This window comes from Tupaia chinensis, unplaced genomic scaffold (genome assembly GCF_000334495.1).
Source record: "Tupaia chinensis unplaced genomic scaffold, TupChi_1.0 Scaffold000305_1, whole genome shotgun sequence".
In the NCBI taxonomy this organism is placed as follows: domain Eukaryota; kingdom Metazoa; phylum Chordata; class Mammalia; order Scandentia; family Tupaiidae; genus Tupaia; species Tupaia belangeri.
The window spans coordinates 2,201,716-2,218,283 of NW_006159795.1; the positions used below are offsets into that span (position 1 = coordinate 2,201,716).

General features: G+C 38.7%; 1 protein-coding gene across 1 annotated transcript in view; it reads left to right on the forward strand.

The window, feature by feature from the left end:
• Positions 1 to 16,568, forward strand: part of PAK5 (p21 (RAC1) activated kinase 5) — a 206,137-nt gene that overhangs the window by 135,089 nt on the left and 54,480 nt on the right. The window contains exon 3 of the mRNA XM_027772827.1: positions 11,787 to 12,572. Coding sequence (XP_027628628.1) covers positions 11,787 to 12,572 — 786 coding nt within the window. The remainder of the gene's footprint in view (positions 1 to 11,786; positions 12,573 to 16,568) is intronic.

Consider the following 16,568-nt stretch of genomic DNA (forward strand, 5'->3'; position numbering starts at 1 on the left):
ATAGTTTCTTTTATTACAGACACAGAACTTTAAAGTCTTTGTACAGGCTAATTATTTCAAAGAGCAGGCAAGTTGTTTTTGTCCAATTCCCATTATTCCAAGTTTTCAACATCTTTTTTTAAAAATTTTTGTTTCTTGAAATTATTTTCTTTTTTATAATTATTTTATTTAGCTTTATTTATTTATTTTTAATTTTGACCAAGGAGGGACAAAGAGAGCACACACACACACAAGAGAGAAAGAAAGTGAGAAAGCAAGCCGCCAGGTCCAGGATTTAAACTGCGGTTGGCCATGTGTAAGTCCAGGGTCCTTAATCACCATGCCACCTGCCAGCCCTGAAATCAATTTTTTTTTAACATAGGATTTCTCTGTGTCACAACCCTCCTACCTCAGCCTCCCAGCTGGGACTACAGACATGCCACCATGCCGGGTGTTTAGGTTGGACCAGGAATGGACCCTGGGATTCAGCCTATGGAACGTAGTGTCTTAGCAGCCCCGTGCCATCATGGCTGGGCTCTATCTCTGGAAATATTTACGTTACTTCACCATGGTGTGTGCTCACATTCCTTTATTCTATCACAAATTGGGTGGAGCTTGTCCTTGCAAAATTTTACCATCTTTTCTGCTCCCTCAGAGTTTAAAATGAAGGTACTGGGAACCAACAAATGATGTAATGGCTATGTCGCTGACCTCCCACATAGTCAACCATGGTTTGAGTCCCAGACCCGGTCGCTTAAACTCAAGCTGGGCATGCGTGCGTGAGTGCCCAAGATCCCAAGAGGAGAATGGAGAAGGAATTGTGGCATGGCCATCCCCCCTGGGGGGAGTGATTTCTCACTTTCTGTCTCTCTCTGTCTTTCTGGAGAGCAAGCACACCCTATAGCAAAAACCTCTCCAAAAAAAAAAAAAAAGATTAAGGTGCTGGCAAAGTGTGTGCTACATTTTTCATGTTATTTTAAGAGTCAGTATTCGTAATGGGTCAGAACGGACCTTGCTTTCAAACTCTCCCCTACCAGCTGAGTGCCATGGGACAATTTGCTTGGTCTCTCTGAACCTCATTTCCCTCCTTTGTACATAGGAGTAAGAATGACATACCTTACAGTCTTCTTGTGATCTTTAAAATATGAGAACAATGATTTCAGTCATGATACATAGGAAGTGTTTAATCCATATTTGTGACTAAAAACTCTTTTAAACCAATTCATTGGATGGTGGCAATATTTTTTTTCCCTATAAGTTTTATTATAAGGTGTATGCAACCACCGAAGAAAGATAGAGAACAGAGAGAGAGAGAGAGATGGTGAGAAATCACTCCCTAGGAGGGGTGGCCACATTGTAATCCCTTCTCCATTCTCCTCTCAGAATTCTGAGCATGAACACACATGCACCCAGTGTAATTTTTCAAGCCACCAAGTCCAGGACTCAAACCACAGATGGCCATGTGGGAATCTAGCATCTTAAACACTGCACCGTTTGTTGGCTCCAACTTTTCTTAATTGCATGTATTTTCTTCTAATTTAGGGAAAGCATAATAATATTAGGTTGTTGGTAAAGTCGTGAGGTATATTTCTATGTTTTTCTATGTAAAAATGTGTCATGACTTTGCAAAAAATCTAACATTTTAGGTAGTTTAGGAATTATTACATAATTTACATTATTATGGGGAAAAATTACATAATAGGTTGTTTTGTTTTGTTTTGTTTTCTGGAGGGGTTTTTGCTATGGGGCATGTGTGCTTGCCAAAAAAAAACAGAGAGAGACAGAGAGACAGAAAGTAAGAAATCACCCCCCCAGGAGGATGGGCACGCCTCACTCCCTTCTACTTCTTTCTCTTCTTGTGATCTTGGGCACGCATGCACATGCGCTCAGCGTGAGTTTAAGCACTGGGTCCAGGACTTGAACCACAGTCGACTACGTGGGAGTCCAGTGACATAGTCATTACACCATCTGCTGGTCCCACATAATTTGTTAAGAAGGGAATTTATGGTTGGAAACCCTCACCATCACCTTCTCTCTGAGATATCCTGTCTGAATTTTCTTATTTTCCTGAGATATGAGATTCACAACTACTCACTCAATTATTTCCTATCCCCAGTAGTTACCAAAAAGAAAGTATATGTAGAAATCTGAAAAAAAAATAGATCTGAGGTTTTGTGATACTACAAAACCCAAAAGAGAGTATTAGCATTTCCTCCCTAATGACACAAGTATGTCAGATCTCTGTCTGTTGTGTTTACAGCCTTGTCCCTTAGTTTAAAAAAAAAAAAAAAAAAAAAAGGAATTAATTCTCTGCAAACAGGGTACCAATTTAGATAGTTTAAAAGTAGATACTTTCTGAGAAGTCTCTTTTAATACTCTGGTCACAGGAATATTCAGTTTCTTGTTCTCCCAAGAAGCATTTGCCCAGAAAAACAAAACAGGTTCTTGAGGCACGGAGAGAGGATACTGTTTTTGAAAAAGAAATGTGAGGTCTTATTAGGGCAAAGCTGTTAATTACACACTTCATTATTGTCAAAGTTAATACAGTCAATGAGAGCAGAAGCACTTTTTCATCTCTTCCTGGGAACATGGGGAGACAGCTGTTCTTGTGGACAGATCCATTATAGCTTATCACCAGCTAGCAGCCCGCTGAAGAAGCGCTATGAAATATGGCTGCTGTCACCGGGAGCCAGAGCAGACGGTGAACTGGTCCAGAGCACGATGGAAAGACAATGAGAACCAGGGCTTCAAACTCTAAGAGATTGGATTGCATTGATTTTTAGTGCCTGGAGGTTCTGTTGCATAAAATTCACCAATACTTTTACAGTTATTATATTATTGATCTCTATAAACTGCACAATTTGGCTTTAATAAACATCAGATGCTGACAGTAATAAATTGCAGTTCTTTTGTCTTGAAGCCTGGTAAAACTGTGTTGGAAAATTCTGCATGTTTGTATTTCATTATTATTACTTCACTACTTATGATTCCCATAAATGAAACCCATATTAGAAAAACAAATATTGCCTCAGTTCTACTCTTCCTGACAAAAGAAGGTTATTATAACTTTTCTTTTACTTCTTTTGGACAGGTTAACAATTTGTTTTTAACAAATAATTTACATTTTACAAACTCCTGCTTGTTAACAAGGAGTTAATAGTTTTTATCAAAACAGAAAAAAAGCTTACACTTCCTGTGTCACATTTACACCATCAACAAATATTTTCAAATGCTAGAAAGAGATTTAAGAAAGGTCTACACCTCAGCACACGCTTTATTTAAATTTGTTGTTTTTAAATTTTCTTAATTTTGTTTTGTTTTGATTTTGTTTTTTACTATAGATTAAGGATTTTTCTTTTCAAATGTCTGCCACCATACCTTCACTGCCCTTGTACTCAATTTTAATCCATCAATAACTGTAAGACTCATAGTTTTATAATAAGTTCATGATACTAGAGAAGGAGGTATACAAAAATGGCAAAATCTTTTAAGATCAAAATAATGAAATCTTATTGCAGTTATCATTTTGGTTAAGCACAAATACACACACACACACACACACATGCACATATATAAATATCGGGTCACTGGAAGTCATGATGAATTTTTGCATAGAAAAATATAGAAAAACACATCATGACTTTTCCAATGACCCAATGTAGATATTTAACACTATGTACACATATAAATAGAACACTATACTACATTTAAGTCTATACTTTCTATATATAGTTAATAAAATATGTTATATATAATACTATTGTATTATATCTGTGTGTGTGGAATGCTGATTCCTGTTATCCAAAAGAGCATAGGTCGGTCTTTCTTTTTTATTAGGAAAGTAACCCTGATTACAGAAAATATACTAACAATGCTGTGTACATGTTATAAATCGCAAAAAAGCACCAATGTCATGAAACCAACAGTTGGCGTTAGAGCTATGTCACTGGACTCCCACATAGTCGAACGCGGTTCAAGTCCCGGACCCAGTAGCTTAAACTCACATCGGACACATGTGCATGTGTGCCCAAGATACTGAGAGGAGAATGGAGGAGAAGGGATTGCAGTGTGGCTATTCCTCCGGGGTTATTTCTCACTTTCTATCTCTCTGTTTCTCTATCTTTCTGGTGAGCGCACGCGCCCTATAGCAAAAACCTCTCTCCAAAAAAAGCACTAGTGTAATCCAGGAGCTTTTCAGAACTCCGGGATCTCAGGCTTCTCCTCAGACCCACTGAATCAGAATCTCCCTGACCACAGTGCTCTGGTGATTTGTGTGCACGTTGAAGTGTGAGACATACTGGTCTAACATGTAAATCAGCCCTACTCTTCCCACCCTGAGAGGACCCATTTTACTGTATTCCTATTTGCCTTTCTTTTCCATACCTATCTTTCAGTTTAAATTTTGAAAGCCTAATTTTTAAAATTTTTCTGACTCATGCATTGCATTTTTAAGGAGGATACCAACAGAGAGATGATCATGATTTGAAGTAGTTCTTTTATTGAATCTGAGAGGGATTATGTGTTATGTATAATAGTTGTAATTAGTTTGAAATTCATCTTCTGTTTAAATTCAAGAATTTTTAAAAGAATTATTTCATTTTATTTATTATTATTGTTATTTTTTAATTTGATCAGAGAGAGACACAGAGAGAGAGTTGGAAAGTGAGAAACCGAGTTCCTGGACTAAAACCATGGCTAGCCATGTGAGATTCCAGTCTAGGAGCCACCACATCACCTGCTGGCCCCAAGAATTTGGTGTTTTATATTTAAAATTACTAATAGTTTTTAAAGTGCACTCTATCAGATAATTATCCTATTTCTTTCAGCATATACTCCTGAGATTTATTTCTAGTGTATAGTTTTATTCATTATCAATTTAATTTAAAAATACATTTCATCCCCAAAATAGTTAAAGTAACTACCATTCATTAGTACGAATGGACGTGCCAGGAATCATGCCACCCAATTCACGCATTATTTTGTTAAATCATCACATTAATCTTATGACATAAGGATTTATTCTCATTTTTTTGGTGTGGATTAAGAATCTGTGACTTTAGGGAACCAGCAGTTAGCGTAATGACTATGTCGCTGGACTCCCACGTAGTCGACCGCGGTTCGTGTCCCGGACCCGGTGGCTTAAAACTCACGCCGGGCGCGTGTGCGTGCGTGCCCAAGATCCCGAGAGGAGAATGGAGGAGAAGGGATTGCGGCGTGACCATCCCCCCTGGGGGGTGATTTCTCGCTTTCTGTCTCTATGTCTCTCTCTGTCTGTCTGGCGAGCGCACGCGCCCTACAGTGAAAATCTCTCCAAAAAAAAAAAAGATTCTGTGACTTTAAAGGTTAAATTGCCAATACCACATAGCTAATAAGAAGTATAAGCCAAAAACTGAAAACAATCGCAATAAATAGTCCATAGTTTTTTTAAAAAATGTTTCTTAGTTAAGAGGTAGTATTTTTATCTTTTTTTTTCCAAATAGCAATTCGGTCACAACAATAATAATATTTCTCCTGTATTAACAGATGTACAGAGTTCTATGTATTATGTTCACTCAATCAACTCCTTAATAATACTTGGTGGGTTTTAGTAAGAAAATAGAGAGACTTATAGAACCCAGAACTTACAAAGGAGATAGATTCAATGAGTTTGTGATCTCAGTCACACAGAAAGAGATTTGTTTTTTTGTTTTTTTTCCTAATATCTATGTCCTATTGGTCAATTTACAAGACTAACAGTCTAGTCCCACCATATTATATTTTTATTAACTTTTCTTTTCTTTAGTTATCTATTAATTTGCCGAAAGTGAGCTCATAAGCTTTTTGGATATAAATCCCAAAGGACAAATGATTGGGATGCCAATTTGATGAGAGCAAGAAACCTTTACTCCTGTTTCTAAATTGTCATCATATCCTCAAAGATGTTACCATCTTCAGACTTCTTATTATCTTTGCACCTCAATTATTCAGCTAGTGATGAGCTGATAATTATTACTGCTTTTCCTCTCTGAAATTATATCTATTGTTTCTTCCTGAACCTGGTTCATAATTCTTCTCTTCCAGAAAACTTTCTTAGCTTTTTAGCTTGTTCTTCTCTGATCTTTTTTTTTTTCCTACTCTGTAATCATCTTGTTTTACTTTGCCTTCATTGATGAGTTGTGTTTTGTTTTGTTTTAGGAGAGATTTTTACTATAGGGCACATGCACTCACTGGAGAGACAAAGAGAGACAAAGGGACAGAAAGTGAGAAGTCACCCTTCAAAGAGGTTGGTCACTCTGCAATGCCTTCTCCTCTGTTCTCCTCTTGGAATTTCGGGCACACATGCACCCAGAATGAGTTTTAAGCCACTGGGTCTGGGATTCGAACCACAGCCAACTACATGGGAGTCCAACAATGTAATTATGCCATCAGCTGCTCCTTTCTTTTGTTTTGTAATTGCCAGATGCCACATGTACTCACCAGAAACAGACATTCGAGAGAGAGGGAAAAGCACCCCCAAAGGGGCATGGTCATTCTGCAATCCCTTCTCCATTTCCCCATTCTGTTGGGATTTCAGGCATATATGCTTGAACTCCTTGAGGGTTTTTAAGCCACCGGGACCAGGATTCAATCTGCACAGTCAACCATGTGGCATTTAGCTCCCTTAGCCTCTATGCCATGGGGATGAGTTATATTTAAATGTTCTTAATTCATCTCATATTTACAAATTTGTGTCTACCTGAGGCACTGTGTTCACTGAGGTCAATAACATGTTGTAAAACTGCCTTGTGACATCTTCCTCCATTAGCCCCCACAATACATGGAGAAACAGTCACTAAATAACATCAAGTGATATTATTCTTTCTATGAACTTGATACAGGTAATAAAAGAGGAATGAAACTACATCATATAGCAAGTGTGTACTGACATTGAGACCAGAACCTGTCTACAAAAGAGCTAGATTGTTGTGGCGTGTGCCTATAGCCCTATGTGGGACACTGAGGCAGGAGAGTAGAGACATAGCAAAACTCTGTATTAATTAATTAATTAATCAAGCAATTTTTAAATAAATAGTTTAAGTCCACAGAAGGTAGCAGTACATAGGTCTAAGAGGGTTTGACGTGCACCCTCAGCAAAAAGGAAAAAAAGCAATAAACAGAGAAGATACAACTAAAATGAAATAGGAAGCTGTTTAAATCCACTTGATATTTTTGAGACTACTGAATTATCAGCATTCTTATTGAATGTACTACAAGATATCCATTTTGTTCTCTGCTGTTCTGAGGCTCCTCATCCTTCCTTTTTCACCAGTATTGTTTCTCTCAAGTTTATCTGTTGGATAGGAATGGATATTTCTTCTCCAAGAAAAGGTCTCAGTATATAAATGATTTATTCTCTCTCTGGGGGATGCCTCAACACAGCATCACCTATTTTGACAATCAATTGATGCATCTCACCCAACAACCACAATATCCCATACAGTGGATTTCATACAATGGATTCAGTGATAAAAGGGAATAGACAAAAAAATAAAATTAAAAAATTAGCTATTTGGACCAGCAGATGGTCTAATGGCTATGTCGCTGGACTCCCATGTAGTTGACCACAGTTTGAGTCTCAGACCTGGTGACTTAAACTCATGCAAGGCACATGTGCGTGTGTGCCCAAGATCCCAAGAGGAGAATGAAGGAGAAGGGATTGTGGCATGGCCTTCCCCCCTGGGGAAGGGGGTGGGGGATAATTCCTCATTTTCTGTCTCTCTGTCTCTGTCTTTCTGGTCAGTGCACATGCCCTATAGCAAAAAACTCTCAAAAAAAAAATTTAGCTATTTATGAAAGAGCCTGGGTGAATCCTATATGTATCATGCCAAGTGAAAGAGCCAAACCCAAAGTTTCCAAACTACACATATATGTTCATATGATATCCTGGAAAAGGCAAAACTATTAGGTCATCAGGGAGGTCTCCATGTGTATTTTCTATGTAAAAGTACATTAAGACTTTGCCAATGACCCAGTATTAGAACAGAAAACAGATCAGTGGAGACAAGGGCTTGGGGAGGGTGTTGATTCACTATGTAGAGCTCAGGACACTTTTTTGTTGAGTGGTGGAACTAAATCTGTATGGCCGTGTAATGGTGAATACATGATGCTTTGCATTTGTCATATCTCTTAGAACTTTGTAACACATTGATGTACTAATGTATGCAGTTAAAAGAAATCAGGGCAGGCCCTGTCACCTCGTGGTTAAGGAAGCTGGATCCCACAAGGTCAAATGAGGTTCAAATTTTAGCCCCAGTGGCTTGAGAAACACACCAAGGTCATGTGTGTGCATGACCAAATTCCCAACAGGATAGAGAAAGAGGAGAAGAGATTTCAGAGTGACCACACCCCATTAGAGTCTCTCTCTTTCTCTCTTTTTTTATCTCTTTCTGGCAAGTGTATGTACTCTCGCGTAATTAAAAAAAGTCACCCAAGAGATCAGAGGATCCCAGGATAAAATATAGACTGTGACAAAAGAATTTAATGACTACACATATACTACAGAACTTCACTAAGAGGAGGAGGGCTAGAAAGAAGACACTAACCTAAGTAACTTTGGAAAATAGTGCTTTGAATGGTAACTATTAAGACTAAAGTCAAAAATAACTGAACATTAAAACTATAATCTAGTTGGCAAAGTTGTCTCCTATGACGGAGTAGGTTAATAATTGTGATACTACTACATAAGTATACTGAGCTTGAATAAGCAAATGAATGGCAGATGATAGGATCTAAGTTTTTCACTGTTAGAGAGGGGGTTTACAGATAAATAAGGGGAAAGCCAGAACTGAACTATACGAACCAATTAGATTCAGAGACATCAGTGTGAATTCATGTTTAGCTTACTATAGATACAAACAGATAGATATAATTATAGTCCATATAGTGTGTATACATGGGTTAGTAGTCAAACATATGTTTCCTAGCTCTGTTTGCTGAGTATCTAGAAGCAATGGCATCCCAGTAGCAATGAATATGTCCAAAGCACAGGTCTTCTTTTTTTTTCAACCTATTTATTAAATGCTTACTTTTTATTGAAAACATATAGTATACATCATGGATATTTCAAATCTTCATTTCTAATGCCATATCCAATAAAAAAAAAAGAACCAGGGCTCCTTAGATAAATGGTTGATTTGGGGGCAAGGGCAGAGAAGGCAAGATGAACCTGGAGCATTTGTCAGTGACAAAAAGTAAGAAAGCACTCAAAAAATAAAAGGATGAGGGGTGGTCAAAAGGACATTGCAGTGAATATGAAGGAACTCTCAATGATAAAATTTGGACCCATTTGAGCAACAAAGTGAAAAATGTAGTATTAAATTCTATCCAAGGTATAAAATAAATACACAGGAGGGACGAGCAGTTACCATAATGGCTATGCCACTGAACTCCCATGTAGTCGACCTCGGCTCGAGTCCCAGACCTGGTGGCTTAAAATCATTCCAGGCATGTGTGCATGCCCAAGACCCCAAGAGGAGAATGGAGGAGAAGGGATTGCAGCATGGCCATCCCCCCTGGAGGGGGGTGGTGATTTCTCGCTTTCTGTCTCTCTGTCTCTCTTCTGTCTCTCTGGCGAGTGCCCACACCTTGTAGCAAAAATCTCTCCAAAAATAAATAAATAAATAAATATCCATGATTCCATCCATACTGATACAAATAAAGGACTAAATAAGTAAATGATGGACAGTAGTAAGTCTCCTAGGTGGAATTCCAAATACTTTATGTTGACACCGCCACACCATGTTGGTAGTGCCTAACTTCCTACCTTTTGGGTATGATCTGTGTGTAGTGATATACTTCAGAAGAGTATAGTATATGGGGGCCAGCACCATAGCACAATGGTTAAACACTGCATAGAAGAAACTAGATCCCGCATGACTGACCATGCTTCAAGTTCTGGCCTGGCAGCTTGAAACACATCTGGATGGTCATACATGCCAAGCACCCTGACGAAAAAAGGAATTGGAAGAAGAAGGAATATAACATGACAAGGGGTTCTCACACATGCTTTCTCTCACTTTCTCTCTCACTTATGTATGCACTTGTGGACATATCTTCTGGCATAAATAAAAGAGAGAGAGAGAGAAAGAAAATATAGATGGTACGTACTGGGGGTGGAGTGTACCTTTACAGTACAGATACCTGGTTAACTTTACCTCATGCTGGTGATCAAGAGTAACTTCATCGGGGTAAGTCATGTGGATGGTGTGTGCTATGGCTATGACACGAGAAGCTTGCACTTTTTTCTGTGGTCTCCCTTCCCTGAACCAATAACCCTAATCAAACCATGACAAAAACATCAGACATATCCAACTGAAGGACCTTTTACAAAATACCTGATCAGTACTTCTATAAACCATCCATGTCATCGAAAAGAAGGGAAATTTTAGAAACTGTCCCCATAGAAGATTTAGAAAACAAGAATTATGTAATGATGGAATGCTAGGAGAAAACTAATGAAATCTACATAAACATGTAGATAAATTTACTAATAAATTGAGATATTATCAATATCAAAGGGAAAATTGGGTAAGGGGTATACAAGCATTCTTTGTGTTCTCTTTGCAACTTCTTTGTTAATCTAAATATATTGTAAAATAAAATGGTTTTAAAGGAAAGAGCAGAAACAAAATTATTAGTCTAAGACAGAAGAAAGAAAATAAAACTGTCTTTCACCATGCCTGGTTAGAAAAGCACTGATCTATAAAGCATAAGCTCTAGGACAACTTAGACTTTTTCCTCTGGTTTGAAATCTTCAATTATACTAACTGAGATGGTTTTGAACTCTTTGCTACTTGCTCAAAAGTATTTTTTCTTAATATCCTGGAAGTCTGAAGTCACAACACTTTGTTCTTTGTTCTTTTATCCACCCCCATCATATTTTGCTGCAAAACTTGTCATTGTCAAGGCACAGCTGACTGGCTTTGTGAGTGGTTTGCTATTTCTTTCTGTTCCTCGTATTCCAGCTATATTCATTAGAGGGAACAATCTGTCACCAAGATTCAGGTACAACCATTCTTAAGCATCCAATATGCAGAGATGATGATACACAAAAGTATTGCTATATAGGAAGCATTGCTATTATATACTTAATACAATTATCACAATGATCACAAACTAAATGACACAAGTAATCTCTGTGCTGTTCCCTGTGTACGGTTTCAGAAAGTGGCTTACATTTTTATAATATCTTATAGCCTCAATTATTTTTTGTCTTCTGTAAAAGGATAAAAAATAAAATCAAATTAATAACTTGCACCCATTTCTAGTTATGTTAATACTCAAGAGACAATGCTTACTGGTTTTGCAAATCATCCAAATAATGAATATTTAAAAATATGCTTTTTATAACCAAGCAGTTACAGACTGTTAAAATTATAATCAACAGCTCATTGTTAGATGATTGGGATCTATTATTTTAGTGGAAGAACAGGGAGAGGAAATTTGCCCATAAACTGGTAAGACAGTAGCCTATATAGCCTTCTAAATGGATTTTTGATGTTTAATTGATCTCTCAATTGAGATAAGTAAGAGAAGATTTGCAATTTGAGATGATTATTTAATATTTGTTTTTTTTTTTTGCAATTTGAGATGATTATTTAATATTTGTGTTTTCTTTCAGTGGTGAAATGAATCCATTTTTTCTAGATTTTTTTTTATTAAATGTTTCCAGTTTTTTTATTTATTTTCTTCTGTGGTTTAAATTGAATGGAGTGAGGGTGGGGGTTTCCCCATCACTTTAAAAGTATGAAATGTGTTCTTTTAAACAGCATTTCCTTTATTTTCCCCAGACAATCGTTAGAGGAAACAAACCCTGCAAAGAAACTTCCATCAACGGCCTTCTGGAGGATTTCGACAACATCTCGGTGACTCGCTCCAACTCCCTGAGAAAGGAAAGCCCACCCACCCCAGATCAAGGAGCCTCCAGCCGTGGTCAAGGCCATGCGGAAGAAAATGGCTTCATCACCTTCTCACAATACTCCAGCGAATCCGACACTACTGCCGACTATGCCCCCGAAAAGTACAGAGAAAAGAGTCTCTACGGAGATGATCTGGATGTGTACTACAAAGGCAGCCATGCAGCTAAGCAAAATGGGCACGTGATGAAAATGAAACCTGGGGAGGCCTACTATTCCGAGATGAAGCCTTTGAAATCCGATATTGCCCGGTTTCCGGTCGAATATCACACCCACCTGGACTCCCTGAGTAAACCCAGTGATTACAGTGACCTCAAGTGGGAGTATCAGAGAGCCTCCAGCAGCTCCCCTCTAGATTACTCATTCCAATTCACGCCTTCTAGAACTGCAGGGACTAGTAGGTGCTCTAAGGAGAGTCTGGCCTACAGTGAAAGTGAGTGGGGACCCGGCCTGGATGACTACGACAGGAGGCCAAAGTCATCGTACCTGAATCAGACAAGCCCGCAGCCCGCCATGCGGCAGAGGTCCAGGTCAGGCTCAGGACTCCAGGAACCACTGATGCCATTCGGAGCAAGTGCATTTAAAACTCACCCGCAGGGACACTCGTACAACTCCTACACTTACCCTCGCTTGTCCGAACCCACAATGTGCATTCCAAAGGTAAAGTCCGTTTTTCCTTACCCCAAAGGGTGCTGGTCCCTCCACAGAGGAGGTGTTCACACCAGCCTCTTATGCAGATCTCTGAGTGTGCATTTGTCTGCTAAGTGAGAATTTATATCAAAATTCTACCTTATTTTTATCCATGGGCGCCCAAGAGCAGAGGGTTTAGGACAAGGCACATATAGGGAATCTTCAAAAAGTTCATGAAAAATGCATACTACTAAAAATTATGCATAGGTTTTAAAATGTTTTGCAGTAAAACAAACTTGTACTTTAATTTCATCTCTCCACAAGCTTTTTTTGAAGTTCCCTCCTTTATTCATTGAAGTCAGAAGCTATCTTTTGAAAACTCTTACACAATTTCTGATGAAAAGGCAAAAAGAGTTTAATTTATTTGAAAGATATTCTGATATCCTAATGATGAATAATACATGATCACATTTTACTAAGATCTCTGTTATGGAGTGCATGATGGTAGACCATTAGATGCAGTAATATACAGGTTCCCATGTCCTGGCAACATTTAAAGGACCTGCCTGAAAAGGTGGGAGAAATCAGGATAACGTGATAAGTTTTTAGTAAAGCTACTTTTACTCAACTCAAGGGGAAGTCTTTCATTTTTAAACCATAGTTTTTCTACTATTTTTATGCTGAAATATCACTAGTGTGAAATTTTAGGATAGGAGATAGCTGACTGCTGGATTCATTTTGTATGCTTATTTTATTTTGTTATAATTCCTCTGTAGGTAAAATAATTTTCAGAAAAATGTTAACTGCTGGGAATACGTTTTGAAATTTGACTGGTCCATCATATCCCAAAGTTTGGGAATCACTGCTGGAAAACATACCAAATCTAAAAGCATAGCCTTTTCCATGGGATTCTGAGGCCTTTGGAAAATATCTTGAAGAGTGTGAAAGTGGTTCATTTTTCCATGGTAATTTAGAGATGGTTTTGCTATCCTTTCCTGTATAGCAGAAGTGCAAATGGAGCATTTGATGGACTTTGGACTCTATAGAGGTCTTGGACCAGCCAAGAGGGACATGGCACCTAATAGGGCAGCCATGTTCATTGGTACATGCGCTCTCTCCTCAGTGGCTTGGGTCGGCAGCACAACACACCCAGAAGGCAAGCCTGCCTGCATCGATCAGCTGATCAGCTTTATTCATCGTAGAGAGTCGGTGTTTTTCTTTTTCTTACTAGCTCTCAAAAAATTATTCCAGCATGTTGAAGAGAAACCATTTAGGGACATCTTGGGAGTTACTTAAGCAGCAAGCAATTTAGAAAAAAAAAAAAAAAAAAAAAAAACAGCTAGAACGTTGTTACTTTAGTTCCCAAGATATAAAAGTAAAAACAAATCCTGAAAACTGCAGACCTGGTGAGGTCGAGAAATTTGCAATCAGTGCTTCCCTGTTATGGCAAAGAATTGACGAGTGAGGAAACAAGGTAAGCATCAGGTGGTTTATTGAGATAAAAGACAGGGATACGGTCCATAGACAGAATGGGCCAGTGACAAAGGAGGCCAATAAGCTCTGGCTCCTTCCCTCCTCCTTTTATCCTGTCCTTTTGCTGTTGTTGTTAGACTCTTTGGTCAAAATATGTGCCTCAGGGTGTCCTCCAGCTTGCTACTTTTTATCTTTGTTTTTCCCATCTTATTTTGAGTCTGATGAATACTAAAAAGAGTTTTAGGGGCCCTTTTTAGCCCTTTGTGTTCTGGTATTCCAACCAACACGTAACACCTTCCATTAAAATTTAAATAACTGGGACCAGCAGATGATGTAGTGATTACATTTCTAGACTCCCACAAGGCCAATCATGGTTTCTGTCCCAAACCTGGCAGCTTGAGGCTGAGGCTTGAAACTCACACCAGGCATATCACACCAAGTGCATGTGTGCGTGTCCAAAATCCTGAGAGGAGAATGGAGAAGGGATTGTGGTGTGGTCAGCCCCCCTGGGAGCTGATTTCTTGCTTTCTGTCTCTCTGGTGAGCACACACACTCTATAGCAAAAAATCTTTCTTAAAAAAAATTTTTTTTTAATAATAACAATTATATTACTGTATTTGAATGCCCATGGTCAAGGTTTCATGAGGACCTTCATTTTCTCTGTCCTTGCCAGGACAATTGTTGCAAAGAGGTCTTGCATAATTAATCCACAGACAAAGGCTAGATGGGGTCATACATTGTACCTTGATGCAGGAAGTACTTTGATATCCTGCGCATCTCACACTTGTGAGTGCATAATGAAGGGAACCCCTTCCTGGCTCTGGAATGAAATAAGCAAATTAACATGTTCTATAGCAGAATTAGGTTACATCCTCAGGCTTTTGAACATTGGAGGCTAGTCTTTTAAGAATTATTTAATTTCTGGGACCAGCAGTTAGCGTAATGGCTATGTCGCTGGACTCCCACGTAGTCGACCGCGGTTCGAGTCCCGGACCCGGTGGCTTAAACTCACGCCGGGCGCGTGTGCGTGCATGCCCAAGATCCCGAGAGGAGAATGGAGGAGAAGGGATTGCGGCGTGGCCATTCCCCCTGGGGGGTGATTTCCTGCTTTCTATCTCTCTGTCTCTCTCTGTCTGCCTGGCGAGCACACGCGCCCTATAGCAAAAACCTCTCAAAAAAAAAAAAGAATTATTTAATTTTTGTTTCTTATTATTATTTTTTATTATGACCAGAGACAGACTGAGATAAAGAGAGAGGGAAAGTGAGAAAGCAAACCACCAGGTCTAGAACTTGAGCCATGGTCTGCCATATGGGAATTCAGTGCCCTAACCAACATGCCGCCTGCCTGTCCCATTCATGGCTATTTTAAATAGGAGTAAAAAATACAGTTTTGTTTTGGGGTATATTTAAACACTGTGTTAGGGAACTGGTTTTGGTCATAGTCATAGAGAACAATGTCCAGATACTATTCCTTCAGCCCTTAAGTCAGATTTAGCCAATTGACATATTTGGCACAACCAATATTCGTTCTTTATGTTGGAAACTCAAGAGATTTCTACTTAAAACTTTCAGTTTCTGGATGAGACTTCTCTTGAAAATAATAATAATAATAAGATCATTTAGTATTTCTGGATCCACATTTTCACAAATCCCAGGAAAAGAATCTAAAGATGAGGCCTACTCCATTAGCATGGACTCCATCTCACCAGGTCAGTTCAGGCCTTGCCCAGCCCACTTCACTTCTGTTTCCCATTGCCTAATCCCTAGAGGCTTTGGGGACTTAACATCCCCAGCAGCAATCCCTGCCCATTTATTTCCCAGAAGGGGAAACTGAGGTTCAGAGAGTCACAAGGCACACTGAAGATTCCATAGTTGGTTGCAAAACAAAGACAAGAATCCATGTCTGATGTTGCTATCAGTTTTATACATTTTCAATATATGGGCATATGCTATTTTAGGAGTTGTACAACCCTTGTCAGGGACACTCCCTTGAGGTCACAACAGCCACTAGGACTTTGGGCTACATGGAAGAAGAAAGGGAGAAGAAGGAGGGAGTGATTTGCTTCGTTCTTTAAGGACTCCCTATTCCTGCAAACTTCCACATATAAGGCAAAGCAGAATGCCCCTGAAATGTGGCTTTGTCAAATCCAGAAACAATGCTGAAACTATTACAGCTCAGAGGGAAAAAAAAAAAAATGGCATTTACCTATGGGGATGTTTACTGGGGATTTCTTGGCCCTTGTAATTGGCACTTTAAAGAGCAAGCTGCTGCTCACGTTTTATAGAAACTTGTGAGAAATTTGGGAGCAGGTTTTGTGGGAGGGTAGGAGTTGAAAGGCATGTTAGTAATTAAAATATTTATTTGATTAAAAATATAACATCTCTCTAAAAAGTCTTAGGTGCCTGTCTTTAGAACTATACTCTTTTTTTTATTCATTTTTTTATTTGAATGCTCTAATTCAGTGGCTCTCAACTTGTTTTCTAGTACAACACAGATGGCTTTTTATTTTTTAGGAGAGGTTTTTGCTATAGGGTGCGTTCACTCGCCAGAAA